Source organism: Lupinus angustifolius, unplaced genomic scaffold, assembly GCF_001865875.1.
Source record: "Lupinus angustifolius cultivar Tanjil unplaced genomic scaffold, LupAngTanjil_v1.0 Scaffold_132_76, whole genome shotgun sequence".
NCBI classification, from domain to species: Eukaryota; Viridiplantae; Streptophyta; class Magnoliopsida; order Fabales; family Fabaceae; genus Lupinus; species Lupinus angustifolius.
In genome coordinates, this window is record NW_017725337.1 from 28,116 (window position 1) to 44,216 (window position 16,101).

The 16,101-nt window shown below is 36.3% G+C and overlaps 2 protein-coding genes across 4 annotated transcripts; one reads left to right on the top strand and one right to left on the bottom strand.

Moving 5' to 3' along the window:
- The first annotated feature begins 276 nt into the window (after nt 1–276).
- LOC109340045 (G-type lectin S-receptor-like serine/threonine-protein kinase At5g35370) lies at nt 277–3,375 on the top strand. 2 transcript variants are annotated; one of them, XM_019577610.1, is made up of 2 exons: nt 277–1,393; nt 1,661–3,375. In XM_019577610.1, exons 1-2 carry the CDS (start codon nt 466–468, stop codon nt 3,043–3,045), a joined length of 2,313 nt encoding a protein of 770 aa, XP_019433155.1. In that variant the 5' UTR covers nt 277–465; the 3' UTR covers nt 3,046–3,375. The 2 variants fall into 2 exon arrangements, with proteins under 2 accessions (XP_019433155.1, XP_019433154.1); XM_019577609.1 differs by having other exon boundaries at nt 277–3,375.
- Nucleotides 3,376–10,723: 7,348 nt separating this feature from the next.
- Nucleotides 10,724–15,466, bottom strand: LOC109340044 (fluoride export protein 2-like). 2 transcript variants are annotated; one of them, XM_019577608.1, is made up of 8 exons: nt 15,228–15,466; nt 15,038–15,121; nt 13,932–14,001; nt 13,212–13,289; nt 12,656–12,754; nt 12,292–12,487; nt 11,741–12,159; nt 10,724–11,021 (listed from the first exon to the last, which is right to left on the bottom strand). In XM_019577608.1, exons 2-8 carry the CDS (start codon nt 15,055–15,057, stop codon nt 10,794–10,796), a joined length of 1,110 nt encoding a protein of 369 aa, XP_019433153.1. In that variant the 5' UTR covers nt 15,058–15,121; nt 15,228–15,466; the 3' UTR covers nt 10,724–10,793. The 2 variants fall into 2 exon arrangements, with proteins under 2 accessions (XP_019433153.1, XP_019433152.1); XM_019577607.1 differs by lacking the exon at nt 15,038–15,121.
- Between the last annotated feature and the right edge of the window lie 635 nt (nt 15,467–16,101).

Below are 16,101 nucleotides of genomic sequence, written 5' to 3' on the forward strand. Positions count from 1 at the left end.
GCTCTGCACTGGACTGCCATATCCACATCATAGTCGCACTGAAGTTGCCACATCTTATTTAATTTATACTAAAAAAAGAACAAGTTTGTTGATGATGATTGTGGGAAAATCATAGAATACTATGACAAACAAATGGCATTGAGACATGAGTTTTGACAACGAATCACTTAGAACTGTTAAACACACGTATAAACATGTTATCTGTCACTGATTTTTTTACTATTGCGTGTTCATATTGTATAATGACCAAATAATCACTTTCGTCATCAATTTGAATAGAATTTGACAGGAGTTTGTTAGAGAGAGAAGGGTGTTAAGGTTTTTTAATAGTCAACGCAGATATGGGTAGCAGTATAGGAGAAAAGAAAATGGAGGGTACCCAAATAAACCAATTCTATACTTTTTTGTTCTCTCATCCTATAATCCAAATCCATTTCTTAGTTTTGTATTTCATCAAGTTATACTATGAAACTTATCATAAGTTTCTCATTCTTTTACCTTTTGTTTCATGTTGTCCATGCTTACACTTTTTTGGATTATATCAAACCAAATTTCACTGCTTCACATTTTCAATTCATTGATAATAATTCCGGTACCTTCTTGTTGTCTCAGAACAGAACATTTGAGGCTGCAATATTCAATCCAGGTGGTCAACAAACAAGTTTATATCTTTGTGTTATTCATGCTGCATCAAGCTCGGTTGTTTGGTCTGCGAACCGCGACAATCCTATCTCGGAATTTGGTATAATGAATCTGACTATCAATGGGATTGTAATTGTTGATGAAGATGGAGATGTTAAATGGTCAACTCCACCACTGAGATCACTGGTAGATAGGCTTGTACTTAATGAGATGGGGAATCTTGTGTTGCTTGATCAATCAAATGTTTCTCTTTGGGAGAGTTTCCAGCATCCGACCGATACAATTGTTATTGGACAACGTTTGCCTATTGGAACATGGCTGTCAAGTGCTGCATCTGATTCAGATTTGTCAGCTGGAAATTACAATCTGACGATTACTGCCTCGGATGCAATACTGCAATGGTATGGACAGGATTACTGGAAACTGTCAACGGATACAAAAGCCTATAAGAATTCCAATGATATGGTGGAATACATGGAGATAAACAGAACAGGTTTTTATCTCTTTGGTCATGATGGAGTAGTGCCTGTTTTTGTGGTAAGCTTCCCACTGTCCGATTTTCGAATCGCTAAATTGGCTATCTCTGGCCAGTTTGTTATCAGCAGCTTTTCGGGTACTGACTGGAACCGGGAATTTGTGGGGCCGGGGGATGGTTGTCAAATTCCCTTAGCTTGTGGCAGAGTTGGATTATGTAATGATAAGTCCTCTACTCCTGTTTGTTCTTGTCCACCAGACTTCTACGTAGGCTCAGGTAATTATAGTGGTTGTGTACCTAGCAATGGATCTTATTCTTTGCCAAATGCTTGTAATTCTAATGATAGTCAATCCAATTCTTCAGTTGTTTCATTTTTGAAACTCGGGTACGGTGTGGAATACTTTCACAATTTTTACTCTGATCCAGTTATGTTAGGAGTGAATGTATCTGTCTGTAAAGATCTTTGTTCCAGAAATTGTTCCTGCTTGGGAGTTTTCTATAAAAACTCATCTGATTCTTGCTACACGGTTGAAAATGAGTTAGGATCCATTATATCGAGTGATGAAGGTGAAGACAACATGTTGGGCTTCATTAAAGTTATTGTTGCATCTACGACAACCGATGACGATGATCAAACTTCTCAAAAAAATGGGTTTCCCGTGGCTGCCTCAGTGCTGTTACCTATAACTGGAATCATTATTATTGTATCTCTAGTTTTCCTTTCGTGTAGAAGAATGAAAGTGTCCAAGGCACAAGATGTACAATTAGGGAAATCCATCTCACATTCATCCTCCAATGACATGGATGCATTCTACATTCCCGGCTTACCTAGAAGGTTTGATTATGAAGAACTTGAGGACGCTACTGATAATTTCAAGACTTTAATCGGATCAGGTGGGTTTGGTTCTGTATACAGAGGTGTATTGTCCGATAATACTGTTGTGGCAGTAAAGAAAATAATCAATATAGGCATTCAAGGGAAAAAAGATTTCTGCACTGAGATTGGTGTTATTGGAAATACTTACCATGCCAATTTGGTCAAGCTGAAAGGATTTTGTGCTCAGGGGAGACATCGTCTATTGGTTTACGAGTACATGAATCGTGGATCCCTTGATCGCACTCTCTTTGGGACTGGACCAGTCCTAGAATGGCAAGAGAGGTCTGAAGTAGCGCTCGGAACAGCACGTGGACTTGCTTACTTGCATAGCGGCTGTGAGCAAAAGATAATTCATTGTGATATCAAACCAGAGAACATTCTTTTGCAAGATCAGTTTCAGGCTAAGATATCCGATTTTGGACTCTCAAAATTTCTTAGCCCTGAACAGTCTGGTTTATTCACAACAATGCGAGGCACTCGCGGTTACCTTGCTCCAGAGTGGCTTACTAACTCTGCAATTTCAGAAAAGACTGATGTGTATAGTTTCGGAATGGTATTGCTTGAACTGGTCAGCGGAAGGAAAAATTGTTATTTCAGGTCAAACAGCCATAGTGTAGATGATGGCAACAGTGGTGGTGGCCATTCATCGAATTCATCAACAACGGGATTGGTTTATTTCCCCTTATTTGCATTAGAGATGCATGAACAAGGGAATTACCTGGAGCTAGCTGATCAAAGACTAGAAGGCCGAGTTACAAATGACGAGGTGGAGAAACTAGTGCGTATTGCCTTGTGTTGTGTTCATGAAGAACCAGCAATTAGGCCAAACATGGTTGCTGTTGTTGGCATTCTGGAAGGTGAAATTCCATCGCCGCAACCGAGGATAGAATCTTTGAACTTCCTGCGATTTTATGGCCGTAGGTTTACGGAGGCTTCCATGATAGCAGAGGAAAGTGAGTATAACTGTATCTTGAATCAACAAGGGCGTAATTCTACAAGCCAAAATAGTTTTTCTTACATATCTTCTGAAACTGTCTCAGGACCAAGATAGAGCCTGATAGTTTTGTGTTGATAAGGATGCAAGCACGTGTATATTGGACCTTGGAAATCAATTGCATTATTTTTACATCTTCATTCAACATTGATGTATGCCACTTTTATTAGGACTCTTTTATAGGCATATATATGTCATTCACATGTTTTTCTGTAGAAAAATTAATTATCTCATTTGTGATAATTATAGTATATGCAGTCTCTGATAAGAAAATATGGAAATATGACTATAGTTTGTTCTGGTTGTTATTATTTCCACCATATGTTATATATGTAGGGTCCTTGCACATTTATTTACTTAAGCAAGCTTATTGGCCATAAGTGAAATAACTTGATAGCAAAAGATGTAATACTACATATCATTTTTCCTCCTGGATATATGATATACTAATTCATTTTCCTCTCCATTGGGGGATCTAACTGAATTTCCCATGGCGAGCATAGGCTTTTGTCGAAAATATGCATAGGTTTCGATCGTTGACGAGCCGCAGAAGAGGCCCAACCACCGTCTGATGTGGAGGCACAACGACCGCCTATGACATGCACTTGAGTTCCTTGTTCACCAAGCTTCTGTGCAGAACACTCTTGTGCTTCCCATTGCTCAACACCTACCACAAAAATACATATCAACAGTAAAAAAGGCATCTATTATTATATTTGCATACGTTTTCCCAATTTGCAAAAAAATGGTATACAAAACTTGCTAAAACAACACATGACTTCACCTCAAGTTGATCACCAACATGTACAAAGAGTCCATTATGGAATTATTCAACAGCTACCCAGTTATTGTCCTTCCGAATTTCAAGGCAAGGAACCGAACAATCAAAGGAAACATAATAGGTCCTAAGACATAAAAAACTCACTTTTTTATATTAGTTTTAAATATTTTGTATTTTTTTATCTTATAAATATAGGTCGGATAAAATTGAGATTGAGTGTTCAATTATGAGGGATGTGTAGGGTAAGGGTAAACATATCAGTGTGATACTCAACTCCTAGTGTTTGTTTTGGTTGTGGGCATGGTGGATACATTTACTATACGTGAGATTAATAAGATAAATATTGTAGAGTTTCAAGTTGGGATGATGATTATAAACTAAAGCGATCTATAAGCTGAATATACCTCATATTATTGAATAGAAGAAGTTAAGTTGAAGTTACAATGATGCAAGAGCCATTTATATACTTGATGACCTTGAGAAACAAACTACTTACCTAACTTAACTAATAAAACCGAAATAACCAACTTTGACTAAATAAAACATGTGCTTAATAAATATGTACATGTGCTAATAAGTATTCAAGTATAGACATGCTTGGTTTGCTAAAAATGCTTCTGGTGTCACACGGGGTCTGTGATGACCGAGATGCAAAGGTCATTTGGTGCATTATCTAGTGCGCCAACATGCTAGGTTGATTCGCCAATATATGTGCCTGATCGTATCTGCGTGATGCACCTGACTCGTCTTGACCATGTCTTTGTGAATGTCTCTGATGCGCCAATCTGCCAGCCTGATCGTGTCTCTGTGGTGCGTCTGATGCGCCTTATGCATGCCTCTGATGCGCCAATCTGCTAGCCTGACCGTGTCTCTATAATGCGTCTGATGCGCCTGATGCGTCCTGACTGTGTCTGTGTGATGCGCCTGATGCATCATGGTCGTGTCTCTGATGAGCAAAGTTGATCAAGTCTGACCGTGTATCCTCAGTCACAATGTTGCACACTACCTTGGCCTCCTGAGCCAAGTCTGACCGAGAGTCCTTGGCATGAGCATGATGACCTGACTTCAATACCCCCTCGCAAAATGGAGAGTAGATGTTAATTACTTCCAGTTTGGACAATAGAAAAGAGGAAGGAGAAGGGTCTAAAGCTTTGGTCAATATGTCTGCACATTGTTGTGTTATCTTGATGGGTAGGAGATGGAAGAGGTTGGATTGAAGATGTTCCTTAACAACATGACAATCAATGTCAATGTGTTTGGTACATTCGTGGAAGACGGAATTAGCTATTATGTGCCTTGCCGAGTCATTATCACAATACAATAGTGCTGGTCTTTTGAATGGAATTTTGAAGTTGTTAAGCAGGAAGGTTAACCACTGAATTTCACAAGTTGTTGTTGCTAATGCCCTATACTTTGCTTCTGGGGAGGAACGAGCCATAGTGTTTTGCTTCTTGGATTTCCAAGAAACTAAATAATTGCCAAGGAAAACACACAAACTAGTTATAGATTTTCTTGAGTCAATGCAAGAGGCCCAATCAGAGTCACTAAAAGCCTTGAGTCGGAGATGAGATGAGGTTCCATAAAACAGTCTTTGCCCTGGACTACCCTTGATATATCTGAGCACTCTGGTCAGGGTCTTGAAGTGAGTGGTTGTTGGATTTGCCATAAATTGGCTCAATTGTTGGACATCATAGTTGATATCTAGCCTTGTATTTGTTAGATATAGTAGCCTCCCTACTAACCTTCTGTATGCAGTTGGATATTTGTATGCATTTGAGTCATCCTAGTGTAGTTTTGTGGTCTTGACAATAGGCGTTGGGACAGACTTTGAGTTGATGAATCATATGTCTAAAAGAATATCAAGAGCATACTTTCTTTGGCACAGAATTATGCCATTGTTAGACCTAGCAACCTCTAATCAAATAAAATATTTAATAGCACCAAGGTATTTAACAAAGTCGATTTCAGTTTGATTGTTACCACTTAGTAGTAAATCATCAACATAAATAAGTAAAGCAGTGAAATGAGGACCAATATTTTTAGTGAACAAGGAGTGATCATGATGTGATTGAACATATCCTAAGGAGAGAAGCGTTTGAGTCAACCTTGTGAACCATTGTTTTCCTGTCTATTTAAGTCCATAGAGAGACTTGTGTAGTTTGCATACTTTGTTAGATTCCTTGCACACAACTCCTTGTGGTATGTTCATGTAAACATCATCACTTAACTCACCATGAAGGAAGGCATTATTGACATCAAACTGGTGCACAATCCAATTATGTGAAGCAGCTATAGATAATAGAAGCCAAACAGTAGTAAGTTTAATCACAGGTGCAAAAGTCTCAAAAAAGTCTATACCCTATATTTGACTAAAACCTTTAGCAACAAGCCTAGCTTTATATCTCTCAATTGTCCCATCTAATTTGTATTTGATCTTATAGACCCATTTAGACCCAATGGGTCTCTTGTTGGGAGGTAGGTCAACCAAAGACCAAGTTTTATTAAGCCCAAGGGCATTGAGTTCATGTTGCATAGCCTCTATCAAGTGCTTGCATTGTATGGCTTGCTTGTATGTTTTAGGTTCAACATAAGTGTTAGTGGAGAAGATGAGATTAAGATGATGGGGAGATATGTTTTCATAGGACAAAGTGGAGGATAGGGTGTGCTTGCTGGTTCTGTGAGGTGTAGATTTATAGGGATCATAGGCAGTTAGGAAGCATTGAAAATCCTGTAGGTAGGTAGGGGGATTTTTGGAACGAGATGAACGTCTAAGGATGTGAGTATCAGTAGTTTCATGGGTCTGGTTAGCTAACTCTTCCTTGGGATCCTGATAGGTAGTTTCATGTGACTGGTCATCATAATTTTGTATGTTGGTGGCATTTGTAATAGTGGGTGGCCCAGGTGGGGTGTCAAGGAATACAAGGTCATTGTCATGGCTATTCCTATTGTCATCTTTAGAAATGTAGTTGGGTTGGTAAGGGAAGATGTGTTCATGGAACACAACATGCATGGAAATGAAAATTTCCCTGTTCTTTAAATCAAAAAGGATGTAACCCTTGGTAGTTGACTTCTAACCCAAGAAAGCACATTTTCTTGCTCTAGGGTCAAGCTTGGATCTGTTCTGGGATAAGGTTGATGCAAAACATAAGCACTCAAAAAATTTTAGATCTAACAGATTGGGCTTCCTATTGTGAATCAATTCATAAGGCGTCTTAAGGTTGAGAACAAGACTAGGAAGCCTATTTATAAGGTAAGTGGCATGTTGTGCTGCAAATGACAAAAAATTCCTAAGCAATTTAGACTGAAAGAGGAGGGTTCGAGTCACATTCAAGATATGCCTATATTTTCTTTCAACCATTGATTTCTCTTGGGGTGTTTCCACACAATAAGTTTGGTGGATTATGCCCCTTTCTTGATAGAAGTTGGGCATATTGAACTCATGTCCATTGTCACTTCTTATAATCTTGACAATTTTGGCATACTAAGTGTGAACTAGTTTAACAAAATCTTGCACAACGTTTCTAGTTTCTAGTTTCTTATTTGGATTTCATAAGAAAGATCCATGTGTGCCTATTATGATCATCAACTACAGTAAGGAAATATTTGTGACCATTAATAGAACTATTGGCTAGAGGCCCCCATATATCAATATATATCATGTCGAAAGGACAAGGAGTTCTATTCATTTGATTAGGAAAAGGCAGTTTAGCATGTTTACCTAGATAACAGTAATCACAAACATTTTTAGAATCAAATTTAACATAATCAAACTCTTTGCATAATGAATTCAATACCGTATTTAATGGATGCCTAAGTCTAAAATGCCATAGGTCAAAGAAATCAACAGTATTTAGAGTGTTTACATTGTGGTGCAATTCACATTTATTCCTAAAAGAATTACTAAAAATGTACAATCCATGTTTAACCTTAGCATGCCCAATCATCCTCAAGGTAATCATATCCTGAATAGAACAATTGGCATCATAAAAAGTTAGTTTGCAATGTAAAGAGTTGATAAGTTTGTATACTGACATCAAGTTGAATTTAAAGTTGGGTATATACAAAACATCATGCAAGATTAATTCTTCTGTGATCATTATGGTTCATGAATTCTTAGCAAATATTTTGGTGCCATTGGGTAGACCAATGGAAATTGGCCTTATGTTATGGAAGGCAGTGAAGCTTGACAAATCAGGGCACACATGATCTGTGGCCCCTGTGTCTAAGATCTAGTGTGAAATCTTACCTGTTATTTGATTACCTTCTTGGTTCTGATTGCTTTGTGAAGTGTTTCTTGGTTCTATGCTCAACTGATTTATTTTATGACATGATGGTCCAGTTCCCATGCTTTTGATTAGGGATGCTATTTATTGACATTGTTATCGACTGAAGTTGAAGCTTATATCCCTTGAGTTGGCAATTATTGGTTGGTTGTTTGTCTCCTGTTGTGTGGTCAGACCTTCTGATGTTGCAGCATTGATCATCCTAGAGTCCTGTCTTAATTTTGATTGTTGGAAATTTGGTGGGAACCCATGCTTGAAGTAGCATGTGTCCACTGTGTGCTTCTCTTTGCCACAGTAGGTGCATACTTTTATTCCATTTCCTTTCTGATTCCAAGAACCTCATCTTATTCCTCTACCTCTTGCTTGCATTAAATTTCCTTTTGGCTGATTGCTCTTAACTTTCCAAGGTTGTGTTGCTTCTCTCAGCCATGGTTGTATTGTGTCTTTCTTGTTGATCTATTGATTAAACAACACCTTTGAAGCATCTGGTTCATCCATCTGGCTTTCTTGTTGAAGAAGTAATGATAAAGCTTTGTTGATTGTTGGCAAAGGTTCCATAAGGAAAATTTGAGCTTTTGATGTGTTGAACTGATCATTTAGGCTGTTTAGGAAACAAATGACATACTCTATATCTGTATGACTCCTTACACTTTTGACCAGATTACACCTACATTTTACCTCACATGTGCAATAAGGCATTGGTCTTAATGACTCTAGCTCATCCTAGAGTATCTTCAGGTGTGTGAAGTAACTTGAAATGTTCATATCTCCTTGTTTGATTGAGTGTAACTCCTGTAGTACATCTGAAAACCTGAAATAGTTCCATTTCGAGTATCTTTCCTTGAGGTCAAGCCAAAGATTATGGGCATTATCGATATAGATGGTGCTTTGTGCTATTTGTTGAGACAAACACCTTGTAATCCAGGAAAACACCATTGTGTTGCATCTCTCCGATGTGTCATAGTCAATGCTACTTGGGTTAGGTGGTGTGATGGTACCATCCACGAACTTAAATTTATTCTTGGATAACAAGGCTCTTTTCATGGCCCTACTCCAAGAATGGTAGTTACCACCATCCAGAGATGGTGTGACAAGAACTGCTCTAGAATTCTCCCTTGGGTGTAGATAGAATGGGTTCTTCAAATCATTGTTGTTTATGTCAAACTGTAATTCTTGTTCTTGATGAATGGAAGAATCTTCTGCCATGTTACTTGTATTGCTTTGAAGGAATTCTAACCTTGTAGATTTGTTGATGCTATAGGGATTCCTTCAATCCTTCCTCTTGCCAAAGAGCTTGGCTGAGTGTATGATGTTTTGCTTCATATTGGTGGCAATCAGAACCTTCAAGAAGAAGGCTTTGATACCATAAAACGATTCGTAAGCTGAATATACCTCATATTATTGAATAGAAGAAGTTAAGTTGAAGTTACAATGATGCAAGAGCCATTTATATACTTGATGACCTTGCTTGAGAAACATGCTACTTACCTAACTTAACTAACAAAACCGAAATAACCAACTTTGACTAAATAAAACATGTGCTTAATAAATTTGCACATGTGTTAATAAGTATTCAAGTGTAAATAGGCTTGGTTTGCTAAAAATGCTTCTGGTGTCCCACGAGGTCTGTGATAACCAAGGTGCAAAGGCCATTTGGTGCATTATTTGGTGTGCCAATATGTTAGGTTGATTCGCCAATATATGTGTTTGAATGTGTCTGTGTGATGCACTTGACTCGCCTTGACCGTGTCTTTGTGCATGCCTCTGATGCGCCAATCTTCCAGCCTGACCGTGCCTCTATGGTGCGTGTGATGCACTTGATGCATACCTCTTATGCGCCAATCTGGTAGCCTGACCGTGTCTTTGTGATGCGTCTGATGCACCTGATGCGTCCTGACCGTGTCTATGTGATGCCAAGTTGATCAAGTCTGATTGTATATCCTCGGTCACGATGTTGCACACTACCTTAGCCTCCTGAGCCAAGTCTGACCAAGAGTCCTTATCATTAGCATGATGGCCTGACTTCAATATAAACACATTGCAAAAGGTAGTCCAAAATGCAAAATCTCAAGTAGTAATGATAAATGCTTTAAAAATAACAATGGTTGGATCATTAGAATTTAGGCGTAAAAGTGAGATAAGGATCTGTTTTCGCAGAATGTGTGTCAAACCATGTCTCAGACTAATGATATTCAAGCAAAAATAGAAAAAATAATAAACATTTAATTTTTTAATTGATATATTTTGGTTTCATTTGTCCTGGACATGATTTAGGATACAATTTGGAACAGCAAATCCTTGTCTGTAAAAGTGATACTATTTATAAAAAAGCAATAGAGGGTTAACACTCGGTATAATAATAAAGTTTTTTGTCTTATGACCTAAATGTTATAAGTTCAAATCTTAGAAATAGTATATTTTGCCTATATAAGTAAGGATACATATTTCTACCCTCCAAGTCCCAAACTCAACTAGATGGGAGCCTTGTGCATGAGATAGCCCTTACACTTGTTAAGCAAGGCCTCTGCAACTCTAGAAGCTTCACTGGCAAGTTTTCAGCATGTACATTTTGCAGGTAAGCAAAAGGAAGCTCCATAGATTCTTCAAATAATTTTGTTGACCCTTTTTCTCTTGAGACTTCTTTTGATATCAAATAACCTTAATAATGTCAGAAGCAAAACATCATGAAACTTCTGTGACAACATAAGTATGAAAACAAGATTGTTTGCTATTCCCAGTTGTTAAGTATCAATGATAAACCCTTTTGTCCAAACAGGTACACAAAATATTAAGATTCCTAAAGCAAACGAGACACATGTTGTAATAATAGCATATGCATAAGCTCTCCAAGGATGAGTGCCTTTTCTCATTGCATTAAACTCAGCAACAAAAGTAGAGACAGTACTTATACACCCCATCAAACCAAACTGTATTCCTGCTATAACAGTATCACAATCCTTGGTGTTCACCTGCATCAAAAAATATATACTGAGATTTTTATATAAGGAATCAAGGATATAAGATCCACATTATCCTAAACGAAATAGGATTATCAACACTTTTACAGCTAAGAACTGAGACGTAACAACCCAATCCAAGTAAAAAGGAGAATGAAATTTTCATATAATAATAATTACTCATATAAGTCTCTCATTTTTTTTCGACATTACTAGTTTGTTCTCCAAAAATTGAAAAAACTCAAAATGGTCCCAAAAATTTTAAATTTGGGTCAAATTAGTCTTTTTTAGTATATTTTACAACACCTGATATAGATTAATTTGACTCGCATTTAAAATTTTCAGGAATCATTCAAATTTTGATAGACCAAACTGGTAAAGTCGAAAAAAATGAAGGAATAAAATGAGTATTTATATAATTTTCCCCACGTTCCTTCCACTATAACTTGTTTTCAATGTTTAGATGAGCTCACACTGGAGTCCTGAGAGGTTTTGTGAAGTAAAAGTATTCTATTATGCACATACCATTCCTCATTTATATTAAATAACAGAAATATGGGCAAGATCAAGATGGTGTTTTCTAGTGAAGTTGAAAGAAAACAAATTTCCCAATAGTGGTAAGTCTTACTCTTCAATCTAATTATGATATGATTACCATCTTACAGATATTAGGCAATGCAGTTAGATATGGAAGGATTGAAATGAATATGATTGAGGACAAAAAAACTTACTGCTTCTTTCAAACTTGCAAGTGCAGCCATAACACAAGCAGCTGATACATTTGCAATTAGAGTCCCAAATGGAATCCATTTTAACAACCCTGCCTTTCCTAACCCGCGCCCGTTGAGCCGAGCTAATAACCATCTGATCCATACACCTAATGGACCAACCAAGCATGCAAACCATAGCTGAGCAGCACTACCACCATGCTTGAATTCAGCTTTTACAAATGCACCACTGACTCCCCATAATATGACCAAAATCACCAAGAAAAACACCATTACTGCTAACTGACATGCATAAGTGTCCAATTTGGACTTGATCCTAGAGCTAGCATTTCCTGAACTCATATTAAATTTGTTGAGAAGATATCTGAAACCTGTGGCAGTTTCAATTCCAAAGACAATGGAAGAAGCAACAAGAAGCATGCCTGAAAAAATCCAAGTGTAAAAAATATTCATCTTATCAATTGGACCATCTTGAAAAGAAAAAAAACAGCAGTCAGAAACTCTGAATGAAATGGATATAACTATAAGCACCCTTAGTAAATGCAATTATTTACCAATGAAAAAGCCAAGTGCAGCAAAGAGCCAGTGACCCAAAACAGCAAGTTCCAGCATTTTTTGGTTCCAACCACTGAAAGTTGTAAGGCTCCCTAAGTAACCAGTTGTAATTGCTATGGCTATATGCTCTGACACATTGGATATGATGTCTCCTTTGAATACAACACCAAACCATCCCATAAGAAATGAACCAACCTGGAACAATATGTAGAAATTGGAATTAGAATGTTTTCCATATCAGCTTCCTTATAAATGAACTTCAAATGTACTTTGGTTTCACTCTTGTACCTAACATTAACAGAAATTTGAAACTTCTATCAGATTTAAATGTAATAAAGATGGAAAGAGGTTGAGAGTTCAAACCATATTAGAAGGAAGGTCGAGATAAAGAAGAGTATGGTTGCTTGTAACAGCAGCATTCCCAGGGCCAAATAATTTTTGCAGAAAATATCTTGTCAAGACCTTCATAGTATTATAAGTGTTGTGTTAGATTCTTGCGGATAACTGCATGTCCTAACATGAAATTTGACAATAAAAAATATGCCATTGTGCTAATCACATCTGAGAATTTTCCATAAGCTCTTTGATTGAAAGAAAGCAAGGTACAAATTAAAACAGTGACAAACATGATTAATCCATCAGCAGTTCAGCACTGACAGTGCAGGTAAACATTATATAAACAACACTTGTTAACTTCCACAAGGGAGAAAAGTGGGTGCTAATGATACACTGAAAGCTTAATAATTTTATAGTTGATAAGCATATATATAGATGGAACTTTTAGTTACTGCTAGTGTTTCTGCAGTCTTGAAAAAAATCACATTTCTATAATTACAACACTATGTCATCATTTTTCAATTAATGTGTATTGATTCAACTGGAAAACATTAACACCTCAGGCAAAAGATAAGAGTATTACCCCAAAAATTCCAAAAACAGCTAATTGAGCCATACATGAAGCATAGTCCAGCCATACTGGAAAAGCTTTACGAGGTTCCTGAAAATAGAAGCAGAAAACATTACTTAAACTAGCATGATATGACTTATGGGCAGGAGGAAAATAAAAATAGACAGATATTATTTGAACAACCATTCTACAATCTACAAAACTTTCCGGACAATTTTGTTTCTTATAACTCAAAATTTGCATTCTTTACTCTATAAAAAACAAAGTTGTTTGAAAGTTGTCTAAAATGTCACATATAACTTTTTCTTAGAAATATTTAGTACTATCCAACATCCACAGATAAGATTATAAGTTTTGTGTACATAGTGGACTTGATCCAAGCAAAAGCTTGGTGTTGGTTTCAATCAAAGGTAACTCCTATGTGTCTAGATTTTACTAACTGGTGTAACAATCCTAAAGCTTGTATTTCTATTTCTTTTAAAAAGATTATATTGTGATATCTTTTCTTGTATTAGGTCAATACCCTTGTATTTATTTAAAAGAAAAAAAGGAGCATATTATTTGCATGCTAAGGAGCCACCTTTAGGCCACTTTGTGCTATAAATCTAAAAGGTTTCACCAAAAGTCCAAAAGAGTCGCTGATAGTGTACACAAAACATTTTCATATGATTGATTAATAAACAATTAAGTAAAAAATATCTGGCCAAGTGAAAATGATTGAAGAAAGCTCACTTGTTTTGTGTCTTCAGAAGCCACTATTACATCATTGGAAAGTGGGGATGTAAGTTCAGGTGGCAAAGGCCTAACAGATGAATTGGAATAATAGTTTCAGAAAATAAATACAATAAATACAGACACAGTTCATCAAATAGTGCATCCTAATATATTTTTCTTGATTGTTCTGTAACATCAATAAATTAAACTTTTAATACACAAACTATGTAGACATATATAAAATACAAAAAAGAAAAGAGAGGCACACATAATATAAGCTATATAGTATAAGCAATGATGTCACCAAAACAAAGGTGGAGCTAAGTTATTCTTGGATCACAATCAAATATTGAATTAATGGACCCAAACAAAAGAGATTCATGTGTATGGTGCATGTTTTCACATGGAAAGGCATGTCAAGTGATAAGACACAAGAGGTTAAGAACAAGTTGAGAAAGTGAAGCAATTGCTTTTCTATTATTGGACTAGATGTCTTAAACCACAAGAAGAAGCATAAGTGGCTAACAATTTTAATTGAAAAGAATTTGTTAAGCTCTTTTTATACAAATTTTGTATAAACATCATTGTTGAATTATAAACATCCCTGTTACTTGTGAACTTCTTTCAGATTTATAAAAAAAATTTGAGACTAAAGTTTTTGACAAATTCTGGCATAAGACCTCAGACACATTCATATGTTTAGGATCAAGAATAAATTTCACATGTCTCCTTCTTATCTCATTTCATCTCCAATAAAATTAAAAAGTGTGATTTAAATAATAATAAAAAGTTCTAAAAACAAAAAGTAACACTTTATATTACATATGAAACCTAATTAGCTAGAGATAGAGAGAAGAGATTATTTTGATACAGAAAATCTGAGTTATGCATCATACAATAATCTCAATCACAAAAAATATTAACATATTAATGTTTGTAGATAGAATTAAAAAATTATAGTATTAGGGTTTTGTAGTTTGGAAAGGCTAAGTCACTATATTACAGCTCATAAAGTCACATGCAACGTTTAGGTTCTGAATACGTGGTTCTAAATATAGGGTTATGTATCGTTTCCCACTCCCTTACGGAAGGGCAATGAGTCTCATAAGTTGTTAATTAATTACCTGGGATATTTTGACTGCATCTTCCTAACCCTAATTGCTTTTGCACCTTAACCCAGAATGAGGATGATGAGACTCGTAACAACACTACACGAATTCAAGCTAGAAATGCAGATATTAGCGTAAAGGTAAATCATGATAAGACATATTAACGTAAAGTGAGTACGTAACGATAGAAAAACAAGAAACTCGCGTGTAAGAATGAAGCGGAAGCATCAGCAATAATTAATAAATTGACGAAGTTGCTGTTGATGGGTGTGGCCTCTAGGTTTTAAATGCGGGTGAGGAGCAAGGAGGAGCGGTGGTGGCAGCGGGGTGACAGCGGCGGTGGTAGTGGTTGTTGTTGAGAGAAAGAATAAAAATGAGTTGTGGAAAGCAAAAAAGATGAGAAGAAATATGAACTGGAATGTCGTGTTGAACATGATATGGGGTTCATAGTTGAAACAATTCCCGTCATTATCAATGAGTTGTAATTTAATTAGATGTGGTTGAGGAGAGGGGAAATCATAAATGTTTTCCCTGTTAGAGATATTCACATGTCACATCCAAATATAAATATTTTAGGAATAAAGTGATGCTCTAATTTTGTAAGATCCTATTAGATTTTTAAAATGATTAAAAGATTAAATGTCGATTCTCGAGAACGACATTTGTTGGGAGCGGCTGTGAAGAAGATCTTTGCTCCTAACCTTGACACGGTTTTGATAGGAAAAGTATTTTCCAAGGAATACTTATGAAGACAAAGAAGAACAAAGCTTCAAGAAGATTAGATTAAGTCTCTATAGGTACTTCTATCCTAAAACTCTTACTTATGCAAAGTAGTAATGCTCAAAACCATTTTTAAAGAATAATGAAACACTTTGAAAATACTTAAAACAATTTTTGAAAAGATGTGTAACGGGTTACTTAATTCAAGTAACAAGTTACATATGAGAGAAAAAGAGTTACCCAACTTAAAACTGCTCAAGAGTAATCCATTACTGCATTTGAGTAACAGATTACCAGTTTTACAAAAGTTGAGTAACCGATTACCCAAATGGTGTAATCGATTACTCAAATTCGAATTT